Source organism: Chiloscyllium plagiosum, unplaced genomic scaffold (assembly GCF_037043375.1).
Source record: "Chiloscyllium plagiosum isolate Xiang-an unplaced genomic scaffold, Cpla_swu_hap1 HiC_scaffold_20, whole genome shotgun sequence".
Taxonomy (NCBI): domain Eukaryota; kingdom Metazoa; phylum Chordata; class Chondrichthyes; order Orectolobiformes; family Hemiscylliidae; genus Chiloscyllium; species Chiloscyllium plagiosum.
The window spans coordinates 50457717-50475975 of record NW_028270158.1 but is presented as its reverse complement, the minus strand read 5'-3'; the positions used below and the strand labels follow the sequence as shown (position 1 = coordinate 50475975).

The following is an 18259-nucleotide window of genomic DNA, read 5'->3' as shown; positions in this document are numbered from 1 at the left end:
GAAAATGTTAGCTGTTTTTGGATGTAAAAGCAAAGCATTTAGAAATGCATAATATGATCAAGCAGAGTCAGCATAGCTTCATGAAGGGAAATCATGCCTGACAAATTTATTAGAATTCTTTTAAGGAGGTATCAAGCAGGATTGTAAAGGGGAAGCAGTGAATGTAACTTATTTGGATTTCCACAAGAGTTGACATTAAGGACACATTTTCAGGAAGGCAATCTGTAACTACTGGAAAAATACTGCAGAAAGCTGCAGCACAGAGAGATTTGTGAGTCCTTGCAAATGATTTACTAAAATCTAGCATTGATGTTCTGCTAGTAACAGGGAAGACAAATGAATGTTGGTCTTCTGAAATAAAGGGAATGGAGTCTCGAAATAGGGAAGTCTTGCCAAACCTATGCAAGGCAGTAGAAAGACCATACCTGAATTATTGTGGCAAAAGTGAGGACTGCAGATGCTGGAGATCAGAGTCAAGAGTGTGGTGCTGGAAAAGCACAGCAGGTCAGGCAGCATCCGAGGAACCGGAGGATCGGCGTTTTGAGCAAAAGCTCTTCATCAGGAATGAACCCTTCCTGCTGAAGGGCTTGTGCATGAAATGTTGATTCTCCTGCTCCTCGGATGCTGCCTGACCTGCTGTGCTTTTCCAGCAAACACTCTCTACTCTGAATTATTGTGAACTGTTTGGAGGCAGTTCAGAGAGTGTTTATTAGGCTGATCCTAGTTATGGAGGGATTTTCTTATGAGGTGAGGTTGAGTAGATTGGGCTTGATTCATTGGAGTTTAGAAGAATGAGTATTGACCTAATTGAAACATACAAGATTGAGGACTTGACAAGTGTTGATGCAGAGAGGTTGTTGTCCCTTGCAGAAGAGTCTAGGACCAAAGGACATAAGCTCAGAATTAGGGGTGCCCAGTTACGATGGAGATGAAGAGGAGTTTCTTCTCTGAGGGTAATGAATCTGTGGAATTCTTTATTGCAAAAGGCTGTCCAGGCTCAGTCATTAAGCTTATTCAAGGCTGAGGATAGACAGATTTTCAATCAGTAAAGAAATCAAGGGTTATGGAGAAAAGGTAAGAAAGTGGAGTTGAGGATTATCAGCTTAGCCATGATCTTAGTGAGTGGTGCAGCAGACTCAGTGGGCTGAATGGCCTACTTCTGCTCCTACATCATGGTCCTCAGGTCAATTTGCTGACTGGAAAACTGGCAGTTTGCTCCAAATAGTTTTTCGGCCAATTCCTAGATCTGTTACCTGTACTGGGCTGTGCTCATAATTGACCACATTAATGTTTTATGCTCAAATAGTTCACTCCTGTACCTAATTTGTAGAGACACATTTTTGACAGCTCTGTGAATTAGTGTGCTCAAGTGATCAATTTGATATTTACTTTTAAAATAAATCTATTCTCTTTTCCATTTCAGAGCAATATTTTATCTGCTATCATAGCAGGTTTGTGGCCTCAGTTTACTGAAAACCTGCCTGAACTCAGTGATGCAGAGGTGGATACATGGCTTAATACCAGATTGGTTCCATACCTTCCATTTATCACCACACGTCTTTTGGTTTCCAACAGCACTCTCAGAATTCCATGCCTTACCTACAGGAAAATGTAACTATACTCCTAATCTTATCTTATTGAAATAGTTATAATTTCATATGTCAGTCAATATACGCAGCATAGATGCGTGATACAAGTTTCCACTGTCTAACAACCAGAATACATATGTTATACATTGTTATCTACCAATTTCATTTAATTTTGAGTTTGTCCACTGCACTTCCAGATATAAATGCTGGGCAGTCACCTGGGCCATATTCTGTTCATTATGTTGATAAAGTGTTGACCAAGATGCAACCTCTTAAGCCTCACTTATTCAGAATCATCATAATACTGAGAATATTTTCAAAATGTGTTAGGCTGACCAAGTGTATTCTCAAGTATTCGGGGAGGTGGTGATATGGTGACAATGTCATCCAGGAATCCAGGCTAATGTTCTCGAGACATGTGTTTAAGTTGCACATAGCAGATGGTGAAATTTGAATTGAGGAAAAGCTGGAATTCCAAGCTAGCTGATTGATGACCATGTAACCACTGTTGACAGTCATTAAAAACCCATTTGGTTCAGCAATGCTCTTTAGCTTTATCAAAGGCAACCTGCCATTCTTCCCTAGCCTGGCCTTCATGTGATTCCAGAACCACAGCAATGTGGTTGACTCTCAAATACCCACAGAAATGGCTCAGCAAGTCACTTAATTCACCAGACTGTGACCCAGAAGTAACAATAGTGAATGAAACTCGACAGACCACCTAGCATTTACCTAAGCACTGTAAAGGCCAATGGCAAACACCGTTCTGTGAAGTCTTCCTTACCACCATCTGGAGACTTGTACTAAAGTTGGGAAATTCATCCTCTAGGCTAGCTAAACAACAGCTTGGCAATTTCTGTAAAGTGTAATAACTGAGTATGATTATGTTCCAGACACCACCATCACCATTCATGAGTATATCCTCCAACTGACAGGACAGACCCACTAGAGTTGGCAGCGCAGTGATATAGTTAGGAAGGGGTTGTCCTGGTAATCCTCGACATTGATTCTATGCTCTATGAAAATCCTCATGACATCAAGTCATGTTCTCTCTCTCACACACACACACACACTGAAAAGGCATTCCTCTAAATTTGAGGAAGAACTGAGAGTGGCAAAGGCACTTCATGTTTCATATTGCTTGAAGGATTGTGAAAAAATTGATTTATTTCAAGTTTTTCAGAAAAACCTGGAATGGCTTACTTCTATTCTTTCATGGGATGTGGGTATCGTTGGCTGGGCCAGCATTCATGACCCATCCCTAGTTGGAAGGGAACTTGTAGTTGGTGATGCTCCCATGTGTCTGCTGCCCTTATCCTTCTGGATGGTAGCTGTTGTGGTTTTGGGAAGAGCTGTCTAAACAGCCCAGAGTGCATCCTGTAGTGCATCCTGTAGATTGTACGCGCTGCTGCTCCTGACAGTGGTGGAGGGAGTGAGTATTTGTGGATACGATACCAATCAAGCAGACTGCTTTTCCTGGGTGTTGTCAAACTTCTTGAATGTTGCTAGATCTACACTCATCCACAAAAGTGGGATGTGTACCATCAAATTCCTAATGTGTGCCTTGTAGATAGTGGACAGGCTGTGGGGAGTCAGGAGGTGAGTCACTTGCAAGATTCCTAGCCTCCAAATTTGAACCATGGTCATATTAAGTTCAGGAACTGAATGGCCCTGGCAGAACCCAAACTGAGCATCAGTGAGCAAATTATTACTAAGCAAATGCTGCTTAATAACATTATTGATGACACCTTCTGTCACATTACTAATGATTGACAGTAGACTAATAGGGCAGTAATTAATCAGGTTGGATTTATCTTGCTTCTTATGCAAGGGCAGTTTTCCACATTGTCGAGTAGATGCCAGTGTTGCAGCTGTACTGGAACAACTTGGCTCAGCACAGAGCAAAGTCTGAAGCACAGGTGGCAGTTTGTCATTCAAAACTGGATGTGTTAGGACTGCAGACCCTATCCCTGTTGTTTGTGGAGTCACTTAGCTTTGTTTATCAAATTCTGCCCTTGCAGTTTGGTACACAATTTTTTTGTAGCTTAACCAGGTTGACATGTCATTTTTAGGTATACCTGTTGCTGTTCCTAGCATGCCCTTCTGCACTCTTCATTGAACCAGGGTTGTATGCTGTCTTGATGGTATTGGTAGAATGGGGAATATGCCTGGCCATGTAGTTGTAGATTGTGTCGAAGTACAGTTCTGATGCTGATTGCCAAGCGTACCAGTTCTGAATTGCCATATCTGTTCAAAGCGATAGTGCCACACAATGTGATGTAATGCCTGTACAGTCTTTATTCTGTCACCTTTCATTTTCTCTCTGTGTGTTGGAACCGATGTGTGTGTGAGAAAATGAGAGGAAGTGCAGCATATAGAGGAAACGGGGGATTAGGTGTTTCTGCTTTTAGTTTCATATAAATATCCATTTCTATTCTGCTTTAAAATTATCTTCACAAATTAAACTAGATATGAAAATTCAATTCTAAAATTTTGTTAAATTTAATCTTTTAGTGTCAATACACTGAACACCCTCTACACACGTTTAAATGCTGAACAACGGACTGAAATCTACAAGGGGATCAGGACGTACTTACAACAAGGTAAACCTTTGAAAGTTTCAGTTATGGGAAAACTACATTTGCTGTTACCTTCGTAAATGATAAAAGGGGAAAGGAGAAGGCAGGGCTTTCTCTGCTGGTCACCATCCAGTGAACTCTGCTGGAATTGTTGCAAGAGTGGATGCTGGTGAGTGAAGGATGTGTCGTGATTGTGAATCATCGTTCAGTTGAATATTCTGCTGGTATTGGACACATAGGCTCACGTATTAGGGCAACTGATCGCAAATAAACTATATGAAATAAACAAATCACTTTGAGGAGCTGAGAAAATTGGAAAAGTAATTGGAAACATGTCCAATGATGGGTGTGAGTTGATCGACAAATCTTACTTCCTGTGTCAAGATCTCAGAGAGACACGTCCTTTGAAAGCACTTAGAATTGAATTTCTTGTGGCAAATATTTATAATGGAACTGGGTTGCAGAACACATTTTGTCACACTTGGTTGCTTGCATTAGTGTCCAAGTGATTAGTCTTTTGTTGCAAGCCTTTCTCTGTATGTTCGTGTCTATGCGAGGGTGAACAACTATCATGCGATAATTGAAATTGGCACTAAACATTGTCAGTTTTGCTGTTTTGATACTGATCTTGCTTTTCCTAGACGTCTCATCTCCTAAATCAAATGTACTGCCCTGAACCTAATGGTGAATCAAAGGGGTGCAGCTATGGGCTCAATAAAAACCTATAAATACCTATTAATAAAAACCAATAAAAACCAGTGTGGAAACAGTGTTTCCACAGTTTCCACACTGTAAGTAATCTAATCTATTGCAGTATATGGAATTCAAAGCAATTTTCCTGAGATCTCTAAACACAAAGTCCAGAAATACATAAGTGAATGTGATCATATTTATTGGATCATTTTTCTCTGTTGGCCAGCACTTTGCAACATTAGATGCACCTGGCAATGATCGAAGCTAATGTTCAAAGTTTAAATTGATGGAGGGAAAGAATAATAAATTTGATAAGAGGCACAGTGTGTTGATGATTGACTGACTGTTTTATATCTGGTTATTGTATTAGATTGAATAGATCCTATTCCTTCGTCCCTCTACCCCTTGAAGTTTTAGGAACAATATCAAAACTAGAGGCTTTCTATTTTCATTTGCTCAAGAATTCTGGAATATCTGTTATTTCTGAGTTACTTTTAATGTAACTCTGTGCATTATATATAAACAGAATAGTTTTTATTAATCATACAAGAAAAGGAATATTTAATGGAATTCAAAAATAGTATTTGTATTTTATGGCAATTGAAAATCATTAGGAATATTGTGGCTCAGTCAGTTGTGATTGGAATTAGGAAAGGGAAATGAAGCAATAAAATTTTAGTGTTAATGATTTAGCAATATTGAGCACATTAGTCAACTAATCATGGAACCAACTTTGTTGATTACATCTCAGCTCAAGACATGTTTATAAACCTTCCTCTAAGCTCTAATAATACAATAAGATCCTTACAATTCACTGGCAATTTCAATATACGTTATAGACAATAGACAATAGGTGCAGGAGTAGGCCATTCTGCCCTTCGAGCCTGCACCACCATTCAATATGATCATGGCTGATCATCCTTAATTAGCATCCTGTTCCTGCCTTATATCCATAACCCTTGATTCCACTATCCTTGAGATCTCTATCCAACTCTTTCTTGAATAAATCCAGAGACTGGGCCTCCACTGCCCTCTGGGGCAGAGCATTCCACATAGCCACCACTCTCTGGGTGAAGAGGTTTCTCCTCATCTCTGTCCTAAATGGTCTACCCCGTATTTTTAAGCTGTGTCCTCTGGTTTGGCATTCAACCATCAGCGGAAACATGTTTCTTGCCTCCAGATTGTCCAATCCTTTAATAATCTTATAGGTCTCAATCAGATCCTCTCTCAGTCTTCTAAACTCAAGGGTATACAAGCCCAGTCGCTCCAGTCTTTCAGTGTAAGGTAATCTCGCCATTCCAGGAATTGACCTCGTGAACCTACGCTGCACTCCCTCAATAGCCAGAATGTCTTTCCTCAAATTTAGAGACCAGAACTGCACACAGTACTCCAGGTGTGGTCTCACCAGGGCCCTGTACAGCTGCAGAAGCATCTCTATGCTTCTATACTCAATCCCTCTTGTTATGAAGGCCAGCATGCTATTAGCGTTCTTCACTACCTGCTATACCTGCATGCTTACCTTCATTGACTGATGTACAAGAACACCCAGATCTCTCTGTACTGCCCCTTTACCTAAATTGATTCCATTGAGGTAGTAATCTGCCTTCCTGTTCTTGCCACCAAAGTGGATAATCATACATTTATCCACATTAAACTGCATCTGCCATGCATCTGCCCACTCACCTAACTTGTCCAGGTCACCCTGTAATCTCCTAACATTCCCATCACATTTCACCCTGCCACCCAGCTTAGTATCATCAGCAAATTTGCTAATGTTATTACTAATACCATTTTCTATATCATTAACATATATTGTAAAAGGCTGCGGTCCCAGTACTGATCCCTGCGGTACCCCACTGGTCACTGCCTGCCATTCTGAAATGGAGCCGTTTATCACTACTCTTTGTTTCCTGCCAGCCAACCAACTTTCAATCCAAGTTAGTACTTTGCCCCCAATACCATGCACCCTAATTTTGCTCACTAACCTCCTATGTGGGACTTTATCAAAAGCTTTCTGAAAGTCCAGGTACACTACATCTACTGAATCTCCCTCGTCCATCTTTGTGGGTTTGGAGATGGGAGGGATAGAATATGTACCTTGTCCATCAATTATAGATTGTAATTATGTTGTGTGATCACTTACGACTACATTTAATACAATTTGGAACTATGCATTGTTATTCAGGTGTAAAGTGAAGCGAGGGACATGCAAACACTGTTACCAAATTATAAATATGAGCATAAGATTTCTTTTCATTCTTTTGGATCAGTCACCTTAGAATCAGTTGCAACAGCACCACTGAATGCTTAAAATGCTTAAGAATGGGAACTTCTTTATATTTAAGTAGTGAGCTACTATTTCCACAATTGCACTAAGGTCTAGCTCTAATTTTTAAACTATATCCCCCAGACACACTAACCATTGGAAATAGCTTCCGTCTACCCTGTCTGTTCCCCTTAATAGCTTGAACTCTTCAATCAATTGACTTCAATCCTTCTAAATTTCAAGCAATACGAATGTACTTTGTGTAATTTTTCCATGTAATTGAATCTACAAGCTCTAAGTATCATATTGATTGAACATACTGTGTTTAATTACAAACACTCCAGCAATCCTAAGATGTGACATGCAGAATTGCTCCATTTAAGTCCATGATGTTTTAATAATCCTGGATCTGCCACAAGTTTGTTTCTAGGCTTTCACTATCTAGAAGTAAAGAGTGGATGACCTTATTTGTGCCCATATTGAAATCTGTTTACCACAACTTTGCCCATCAATTTAGCAATGTCTCTTTTTAATGTTTTATACCCATCTATTATTGCTTTCTTTCTGTAATTGGAAAATCAAATATCTTTATATTCCATCATCTGTTTTATATATATGTATTAAATAGCAGAGGTTCTGGAACAAATTATTGATGGACACCACTCGTAACATTCTGTTAAATTGATTACCTGGCCATTACCCTTACTCTTTGCCTTCTGCTGCTCAACCAATTTTCTAACCAGACCAGCTATTTGCTTTCACTGCAAAAATACCCCAGGGATCATTTTGATGAATAGCTAAATACATGGCATGCAAAAGATGAAATGCATTTATGTTTAGACATGTTTAGGTTAGTTTTCTACAGATGAATTTTAAAATGTTCTATCCTTTATGTAACAGTGTTTTGTTTACTTTGTATAACAGGTCCCAAACCCAAATGCTTTAATGTGAATGATCCAGTCCTGAACTCCACCGCATGGTTTGCTGAATATCTGGGACTATACTTAGCCCAAATGTCATTGACTGATCTTCAGTCTTTCTCTGACGATGCAGCAGTTGTACGTACTTTCATTTTACTCTGTTGTTAGAATCACCATTCAGTTCACTTGTGTGAATAGAAAAATGAATCATGACTGACCTTTAGTTGAGATTTGGGAAGTGTGGTGTGAAAGTGGTTCCCTGAATAGTTAACCAGTCCAGTAGTATCTCAGTAATTTACCAATGACTGACTTCTGTCCAAAAAAGGAAGTCAGTGTGAAGTGATAGTAAATCTGTCAGGCCTCAGGTAAGTGTGTGGACAGGTGAAAGGCCTTCTGGGATGGTCAATGGTGAAAGTCCTTCTGAGATGTTTCCTCAAATAATAGTTTAAATGTCTTTTTAATAATCAGCGATAGCTTCCAGAGCAATCTTTTCTGACTTAGATAATGATATGGTCCTATATATAATCCTATATATATATATATATATATATATACATACACACACACATGCATATATTATGAGCATCTTATATCAGAAAAATCATGAGTCAGGCATGGAGTGGGTTATGAACCCATTCTGCTTTAACTGTCTGGCTGCCTATCGGTATGGCAAATCGAGTTTAAATTTCACTCATCATTATTTGTGTTGAAGTAAGTGTTTCTAATTTCTCTCAAAACCTGCACAGCTTCGAGAATTTGCAGCAAATCAAGAAAACCTGGCTCTTCTGGAAAACCTAGCGTTAATAAATGAAGTCTCCAAAGTCTACATTAATTTCCTGGTTGAACACAATCCAAATTTTAATGCTTCAAGGTATGAATCCGATGATTTGGCTTTTGAGTAATATGTAAAATGAAAGATCTTGTTCATTATATAAATGGATCTGAAATAAGTACACTGAATTCTAAAACTGTGATAGATTTGAAATTTCTCTGATTTGCAGTTTAGCAGTAATTCAAAATCAAATTATTTTAATTCAAAGGATTAATCCATTAGGAAACTCAAACATGTTTCTATGTGATCACATTATTTCAGTAACTGAACCTTGTAAATGAAATGATTCCTGCATTTTAAATTTGCCCCATTAGTTAGCGTCAGAAACAATCTCTTCTACTCCCGAAAGGGAAAGATATGGAAAGCTGAAAAATTTTTCATCTCCCTCTGTTGGTCAATAGTTTGCATGTGTATGTTTCTCCATTACCTGCTGTTGCACTTCAATTCAACAAATTCAGATTATTCCATCAGGCCTTGCTTACCCTTTTATTTTGTTCTTGACTGGTCTCGATTGGAGTGCCTTTTCAACCTCTTCGTTTTTATCACTGCAACGACATCTGTCTCTTTCTCCCTTCTGCCTTGATTTTTCAATAGGGGCTGATATTAAGCTGGGGAACTGTGCAGTCTTTCTTTCGTTTCTCACTACCTTCACAGAACAAACTATTGGCCCATGGGAAAAATTCTACTCAAGTGGAATAGTTAGGTGTTGACTTCTTTGAATGGTGCAGACTCACTGGGCCGGACAACCTTTTTCTCTGCTGTAGACTCCTAAATGAAAACATGCAATTGTTATTAAAGCTCTGGATCCGAATCCTGGATTGACATCCAGTGGAGTACTTGGATTTGGAATATGTGGTCACTTCCCTTTCTTAAAATGTAATATGGGATCCCATTAAAGCTTACAACCACATAGGACCGATAGTCCTGTTGGCTGGAATAATGGCAGTCATGGCCATTGAAGGAGTGTTCATAACACAGCCAGTCAGACTGTTAATTATCTTGTTCACACTGTTACCAAAGTGCATTCAGGAGGATCGTACAACTTTTCTGTCAATAATCACCATTTTATTTTAATGGAGAAGAAGCCTCTGTACCAATTCTTGCAAAATACAATATGTTTATGGCGATTGTGTGCATAAAATGTCCGGAAAGCTAAGGTGCATCCTTTACTGCAAAAGGTTAATCTGAAGTACAATTTCACTCACTGTAAGTTCTGTTTAAACTTGTAAGCCTTTCTTTGTTACCTTTACATCTGGCATTGGGCTGTGTTTATACTGGTTGCTTCTATTAAAATGCTTGTTCTGGTAATCTAAGATGATTGATGTTTTTCTTGCTTTCTGTTTCTGTTGGACCTTTCGACTACTGTTCATTATGAGAAAAAATTCAATAAAAAGAAATAATTTGTATTTCAGATATGTGTACAAGTATTAAAATGTACTGCATGTGCAATGCATCATTTTAAGTGCATTATGAATGGCCCATGTGCCAATATTAATTGCAATTTTCTCTTGCTCTTTCAATATTTAAGCATTGAGTGTTCATCTTCCAGCAGTACCTTATTAATCCATTAAAATATGAGTGGTCCTGACTTCCTGCTAGTCTTGCCTGTTCCTTTTGCCACCTTTGAGCTGTGAACTGCAATGTGAACTCACTCATTTTTATAACAACTCCTTGCACCTCATAGTTAGGTGTTGCATTATGAGACAGGTATCTCATCTCATTTTTAGTGCCACAGTGATAGCAAATAGTCATTTGGTAGTTAAGAATCAAGCATTGCTGAAGAAAAGAAACATTTTGTATAAGTTTTTCATGTTGTACTCATCAGGACAGTTTGCAAGAAATAACAAAGTTTACAAAAACAATATTAATTAATTAATATTGTTTTATATTTATTTAATATAAACGTAAATATTCAGTATTTATATAAGTATATTGGTGGAGACATTGCCACGAATTATCTTGAATTGTCCTAATGAGAGTGAGATGAATGGTTTCAACAACATGCCTATTTTCTGCAATATTCAGAGTGATAACAATGAATTCACTACAAACATTAACTGGTAACACAATATACTTTGAAAACAAAACTGTTGGGACTAGATTTGGTGATATGATTTTCTTTGTTGTTTGTCAAACATCAAATTTGTCTAGTGATTGCAAACAATATGTGTGCATTTCTACACAAGTGAGTTCCAATTATGTAGTGGCTTTTTGCAATTGCAGCCCTTGCCTGGACCACCAGCATTCAACTCTCTAATGAGAGCGCAGCTCCATGGTCCTCGAGAAGTATGGTCAACTTTACTGTTCAATACATTGAGAATGGACTCATGCTATGTATTTACCATGGGACTATGACACTAGCCCATCAAATCTATGGGTGTTAATGTAGCTGGGGTTTGGAGGGTTGGGTGTACTTGAATTCCAAGATCATCAGAGACTCATGGAGGTGTACTGTGCCCTTTGAGGAAGTATGTGGAAAAAGCATTTGTCTGTTGGTAAGTTAGTTACGTTTTTATATGCCTGGAATTAGAATAGATGGAATTTATGGTAGATTGCAATTGAATTGATTTTTAGCAGACTTTGATTGGATATATTTCTGGTACATTTGATTTATTAAAATTTCTTTTGGTAGTCTTGTAATTGGTAGAATTTGTAGGTTGAGTGCAATTATGGAGATTTATTGATACAATTTAGATTTTCTTTTGGAAGTATTAGACTGAATTTGTTTATTTCGAATTTGATTGAGAGTCTTTATTCTTGTCGAATATGTTTGGGTAGAATCTTTTGTTGATTTATTGTAATTGGGGAGAATATGAAATTGCTAGATTTTGAGTAATTTAATCAATAAATAATAACCGTAGATGGTAATCAAAATGTATTTAATTAAAGACTTAACCAATGAGAATGAAGAAAATTCATGAACACACTAAGAGGTGAATTTCCGAAGACAGATTCTATCTGCAAAGCAGGTGTCAGAAACTCTGCCGTAAAGACATAACACCACTATATTAGGCATTTTGATAAGATTCAGTTCACTGGCATGTTTTCTATGCATTTAGAAGACATTGCTTTGAAAATCACCTTTCAGTTGATTCAGCAATTAAGCAGGACAGAGTACATCATTTTAAAATGCCAGGACCTGCAAAAATGTTTCACATTATGCAGTTGATATAACCACTATCATCATTTCCACCCTTTCAAAAATGGAATATGATGCCCTGCAAAAATCCTCCAAAATTAATCTTATTGTATCAGTAAGGCACAGAATATCGTTGGCTTGAAAGACAATACATCTTATGACTGATGTTCTTTTGCAGGCTGCCAGATTCTTTGCTTTGCTTCATTACTGATACCAATCTGCTTCAGTCGTTGGATGCACAGCAAGTCTTGTCTCTGACAGTAAGAATAAACCAAGTCTGTGGGCTTAATACGCTTCCGAATGCAACTACCAATGGAACAGTACTGGCGGAAGATCCAACTGATGAGCAATTGAAGGTACACGGGGAATCGCCACTTTAAAATATTTGAGTACACACTCAGAGAGACACATGGAGGATGAATGCAATTTTTGTATTTTTTGCAGCTTTCGATTGCTATCGTAAGCAAAATCGACAACTTCACAGTGAGCACTTTGAATACTCTGGGACAAACAGCTGTTGGATTGTCAGTGTCACAGGTTGGAAATATTGGTGCGGAGACTCTGCAGAATGCGCTGCCAAGCCTGAGTAAAGTCAGAGGCTGGAATGTGGGCCAGGCCAATGTGATTGTCATCAGGTTACTCAGAAATGGCCTCCAGGTAAGAGCTCGATAAATCTGAAATGAATGCATTATATTCATAAATGGCTGAATATCAATGTCGAGAAACAGATCATTGTGACATTTGAGAGGAGATTAGTTTCTTGGTTGGTGACTAGAGGTAATTTTTTTCCCGTTGTTTTGGATTCAGTTCCGCTGTCAGACTTTTGAAATGATTGAGAGGCAACTAAAGTATGTTGCCTTTGTGAAACAATCTCGAGTCCTTGGGTGGATGGAAATTTTCTGTAAAAACCCTTTTGAGGTTGTGGTATAGAAGGAGCACCAGTTTAATATTCTCCCACAATCCACAAATATTTAAGATATAATGTATCAAACAAACAAGTTAACGTTCATCAAATCTGTTTTCCCTCGATTGGGAAGACAAAGTTGTGTATTTCAGCTGGGAATATGAGCAGAACGTGGAAAAGATGAGAACTTAAGGATTTCTGGCACCTTTTATTGATTTTCTTTTAAAGACATCTGTAAAGTGGCTGAGAACAGATTTATTCCCAGCCCGAAACCCGAATATTTGAGAAACCCTATTAAATGAGCAGAATCATTTTTATTGCTGTGCTGAAATGTGAGAGAGCCTGGATGTGTTTGGAATTGATGGTTTGGGATTCCACATTTTGTAAAATGACATGAAAGGTAGGAAACGGGCTTGACCCTGTGACTGTGTATTGACAGCTTTTGATTTACTGCTGCTTTCTAACTAGGTTAATAACCCCGAGAACCTGCTGGGGCTAGGAAGCTTGGTGTCCGGCATTCCAAGTGATGTGTTCCAAGATATCAATCCTCAAGTGTTCATCAACATAATCTCAAATCCAACATTTGTTGAGAATATTGGAACAGCACCACAGCCAATACAAACGATATGTGTTCTGCAGGTGAGTGATATCAATTATACAGTCAGTTGAAGTAATAATGGTCCAAAATCCAGTTTCTTTTTGACTGCCATGTCCACTTATTTAAAATTTAATTCTCTTCTGTAAAGATTGCTTGCACCTCCCGATATTGCTGACAGGGTTTTGTATATCTGGGCTGAAGACCTGTTCTGTTTCATTGTAACTCAGGTGTTGCGGAACGTAGAAGAACCTGTCCAAACGGTGAAGACCATTCCATCTGTTCTAGCCAAAGAGGTCCCACCTGTGCTGTTAAACTCAAACTTAGGCCTCGGTGATGTCAATAACAAACAGTGGGTTCCCAGTCAGGTAATCATTTTGACTCTGTGACACTCAGTAATAATGCTGAGGGAGTTAGAGATACCGTGCAAATGAAAAATGTACATTAATTTAAAGATTAATATAGCACGTTCCCTCGGTCAGATTGTGTGAATGTTAACAAAAACCTTTAAGTCCTGTCGAATTATATTGCCATTTTGCCTGGTCCATTTGGTTTGCTCTGGATCTCAATAACCCCAAAAGTTCTAACAATGGAATATATCCAATGTCCTTCATTAAAGCAAAACATGCAGCAACAAATACTGTAAACATCTTGCCCTTACAATGCTTACGATCACAAGTTTACCCTTTCACATGGACTTGTTCAAAGATCAGAGCAGAATATGTGATCAGCCTGTTCTGTCTGAACTTCTACTCACTGATCAGTGCCCCTCTCCAAGCTAGTTGAAGATTTACTGTGAGTCAAGCAGATTGTATTCACAAAGAATGTCTGCATTTGCACGCTCGACGCTAACCAGGCTCCAGCAAATGGTCAGTTTGACAACAGTCAACATCACAGTTTGTCATGTTTTCCACACAACTTGTTTGATCAATCAACTCATTAGGACATGCTCATGTCTCCTTGCAAAGACACTTATCTCTTGCCTTTTATGATTTTTGATGTAAAACTTGAGCTTGTCCTCATTGTTCATCACTTGTATGTATCGTGTTATCAGTTTGGCATTTTCACAGCATGACAATCACAAACGCAACTGTTAAATACTCACATTGTCACATCTGATTCACTGTGTGTGTTTAAACAAAATATCAGCTTTACCAGAATTACTGGAGCAGTTCAGTCCATTACTGCTGAGTTACAATGCTTCAGTCTAAACATACATTTCTCCACCTTAACACAAGCATTTTTAAAATCATTAGTTGGTCATCAGGTTTCGTGTGCTTTCTCCTTCTCATTTCATTCACCTTCCATTTTCATCTAACTTCATTTTGGCTAACCCAGCAAATGTTCGGTTGATTATTTAGACTCGGTTGTGTGTATTAATGATCTCAATACTTTTCTCCCACAGGCTGCAGTGTTCTTTGAAAATGTGGTCAAAAACAACAGCAGTTTTAAAGAGTAAGCTTTTAACTTGACGAATATATATCTGTTTCCTTGATAATTTTTCTGTCTACACCATGATTTGTAGGATGTGTTGTCCATTTGTGAACATGTATCTGATAGAAATCTTCCTACAAGTAAGATAATCATGTCAATTTGAAAGTCCTTCTTCCCCATCCATGTCTGTTTTGACTGTTCATATTGTCTCAGTACCTTAGTTTGATGGAAGTGAAGTGTTTAGAAATTAATGAATGATTCCATGATCTATTTCAGATTCTCACCTTCCGTCCTTCAAGGCTTCAGTTGTGGTGCAGTCAAGGACCTGAATTTTCCAACATTTCTTCAGCTTGTTCAAGCAATGAAGGGAAAAGGGGCCAGGTTTGATGAAAGTCAGGTGAGATGTTCCACAGCAATCACATTGGAGACTAGTTTGAGTGTATGACCATACAGTGGCCATTGTTACAGATGGATTAATTGTTCTCAAATAAATGACCATGTTGTGCAAACTAATTCTGATTGGAATGTCCTGCCCCAAAGATCAGCACTTAGATCAGAAATGTTTCCTTCAAGGGATGAAGGAAATGTATGACAAGCAGCCATGACCAAATAACGAGTTGTGATTTCTGCGTGTCATAAGCTGCTGTCAATGAGAGTTCCCCAGTCACCTGCCTAATGTCAGACTAACTTATATTAACAAAAGTTCTGACTGGACTTTCAAGTGGAAATTAAGCCAAATATTCAATGACCGAAATCTATGAGTAGCTGATTTGAATTCAAAGTTTGGCTTGTGTGGCGGTACAATATTGGATGTTGCAAATAACCTGATTTCTGTTCCGATAATGTAACCAAAGAGAATTCCCCTATCCAACATCGAGCCAAAATTGTAAGGAGAGAGAAATTTCATCAATTTGTTGTGTTTCTGTTCTCAGCATGTTTTGCTGGTTTCTCTTTTCAGCTGAGCTGCATGTCTGCAAGACTAACTTCTAATGGAACCACACCAGCCATAGAGAGCCTCCCTGGGGATGTTCTTCTATTCTTCAAGTATGTTCTATTCCATTGCAATGTTCCACGATTGGTTTTTGAATATGCTTTGATGATGCTTATTTCCCAGGTGTAGAAGGATCTTTTTGCCTTTCAAGAGACATATAACCAGAGTCCATTTATCAAACATCTGAGGAGGCAGATTTTGGACCATTTTTCAAAACTGTGAAATTTCCTCGCGCCCTTGTTGCTCTATAGGTGTCTTCATTTCACTGGGACAATAAATGGAGGGGAAAGATGAAGTTACATTATCATGTGTGAGACACAATTGTTACGGAAGGAGCTGGAAAGTGGCAGCAAATGAGAGAACACTCAGCATTGACATTGAAATCTGCTAAGTCTCAGCCGTCCATGTGGAGGTGACCTGTATGGGTGTCTTTTTCAACAATTGTTTCGATATGGCGTTTGTAATTTTAGGTATATCCTTGATGAATTTCTCTGCGAATGAACTGTTTTAATGAAACAAGACAGGAACCCAGAACAAGACATAATGTTGAAGACTGATTGAGCCAGCAACATTTCAATGGAAATATTTCATGACTATATTTAATATTTTCCCATCAATTAACATTTCAGAATGAGATGCTGGAAAAAATCTGAGATCGGTCCCTATTAATCTCTGCGCTGGAAGTGTATGCATGTTCATTTGGCAGAATCTGCATTTGTGTCTGTGCTGTCACTTGTAAATAGACTGAAGCTGGGAGAATTAGCACAGGAGTTGTTGTTGATTATGCAGTTCATTCTCCTCACTGTAACCTGAATAAACTTCTGTTTACTTTGTAGCTCTGTACGGTTCAGGAATTCACCCAACTGCAAAACATTCTTCAAATTAGTTGGGAAATCAAACATTGACATCTTGAGAAAAGAATCAAGCAGAAGACGGAATCTATTATATGATGCCAGGACCTGTTTGGTAAGGATGACATGCTGATATGTCTTAGAAAGTGCTAAGAGAAGCCAGTTGTACCTTGTGACCATGTAATTTCAAATGCAATACCTGACCATTTGAGAGCTAACTCTTCAACAAAACTAAAGGCGAAATGATAGTTACATTAAATCACTGATAACATTGTTCTCTTTACTAGCTCTGCTGGTTGGTCGAACCTTCTTCCCTTTAATTACTAATGCTAAATCCTTTCAAACCGGTCTGTCTTCACTTTGAGTTTTCTGCGTCAGTGCATTGGTTCGAATGTAGGACAAACCATTCAGGGTGTTATGTTGTTATGTTAGTGAAATACTGTCACCAAGTATAACTGAGATGCAGCTGACATGATTGTACATACACCTTCAACATATCTGTACACATTACATTTTCAATATATCTGTAGCTTCAATAGAGTTAAGGGAAGCTGACAACAATAAGACTTACTTAAGCAACCGTAGAAACAGTTGGCTGGATGTGGATGTGAACAACACCATCATGACAGACAACACCTATCAATTTTTCAATTAACTGATAAGCTCCTGAAGATCTCTTGTAGTTTGTGAGCCGTAGCCCATGTACTGGGAAGCTGAGAGACTAAGGCTTCTGGGAATGAAGACATATTCCATTCCGACGCTTGGTGCTGCACTTTGGATTTAGATATTTATCTGCAACGACCTGATGCCCTGTCTACCTCTCTGAGCGACTGGGCCGTGTGTACATTTGCTCCCATGTTCGCCGATAAGGCCACATCAATGACAGAGCCAAACAAATTTTGCAATAAAAGAGCAGCTGATCTTCAATCAGTTTCTCATAATCTTGAATTTCCCAGTGAGTTTTATATCTAAGTTATCCAGTCTGAGTTATGGACATGAATGAACACTCCACTGTTCATCAGTATCAGTATAGTGTGTGTTCATTCTGCTGAGGTTACAGTGTCTGCAAATAGAGAACCCCAGAGTCAAAGGAAAATCTCTCTCTGGCAAAGTGAAGAAAATTACCATCATGCTACTTTCTGCAGCTTCTGTAGTCTTCAAGGTGAACTGAATGTTATTTATTTGTGATGCTGCTGAACTGAAATTGCTCATGTTTCCAAATATTCAGGGAATTTCTGGCAGGAATCTGACAGAGGAGAGTGTGACAATCCTGGGTAAATTGGTGTGTGACCTTGAGGGATCCGTCATCGCAGAATCTGATATTTCCATCTTGGACCCATTGAAAACATGTCGCTCGTATACAGACGATCAGAAGAAAGCCATTGAAGGTCTCCTAAAGAGAGGAGTTAGCAGATACGGGTGAGTGTGAAATGCTCACCTAATTCCATACAGACGACACCCAGGTT

General features: G+C 38.6%; 1 protein-coding gene across 1 annotated transcript in view; it reads left to right on the top strand.

Annotated features, from left to right (window-relative positions):
• The window catches only part of LOC122560427 (uncharacterized), a 217752-nt gene that overhangs the window by 195402 nt on the left and 4091 nt on the right, over positions 1-18259 (top strand). Inside the window, exons 74-86 of the mRNA XM_087998070.1 lie at positions 1424-1611; positions 4104-4192; positions 8052-8185; positions 8794-8918; positions 12197-12374; positions 12463-12675; positions 13391-13561; positions 13748-13885; positions 14923-14972; positions 15228-15348; positions 15910-15995; positions 16779-16908; positions 18022-18212. Of these exons, the coding sequence (XP_087854196.1) occupies positions 1424-1611; positions 4104-4192; positions 8052-8185; positions 8794-8918; positions 12197-12374; positions 12463-12675; positions 13391-13561; positions 13748-13885; positions 14923-14972; positions 15228-15348; positions 15910-15995; positions 16779-16908; positions 18022-18212 (1814 nt within the window). The remainder of the gene's footprint in view (positions 1-1423; positions 1612-4103; positions 4193-8051; positions 8186-8793; positions 8919-12196; positions 12375-12462; positions 12676-13390; positions 13562-13747; positions 13886-14922; positions 14973-15227; positions 15349-15909; positions 15996-16778; positions 16909-18021; positions 18213-18259) is intronic.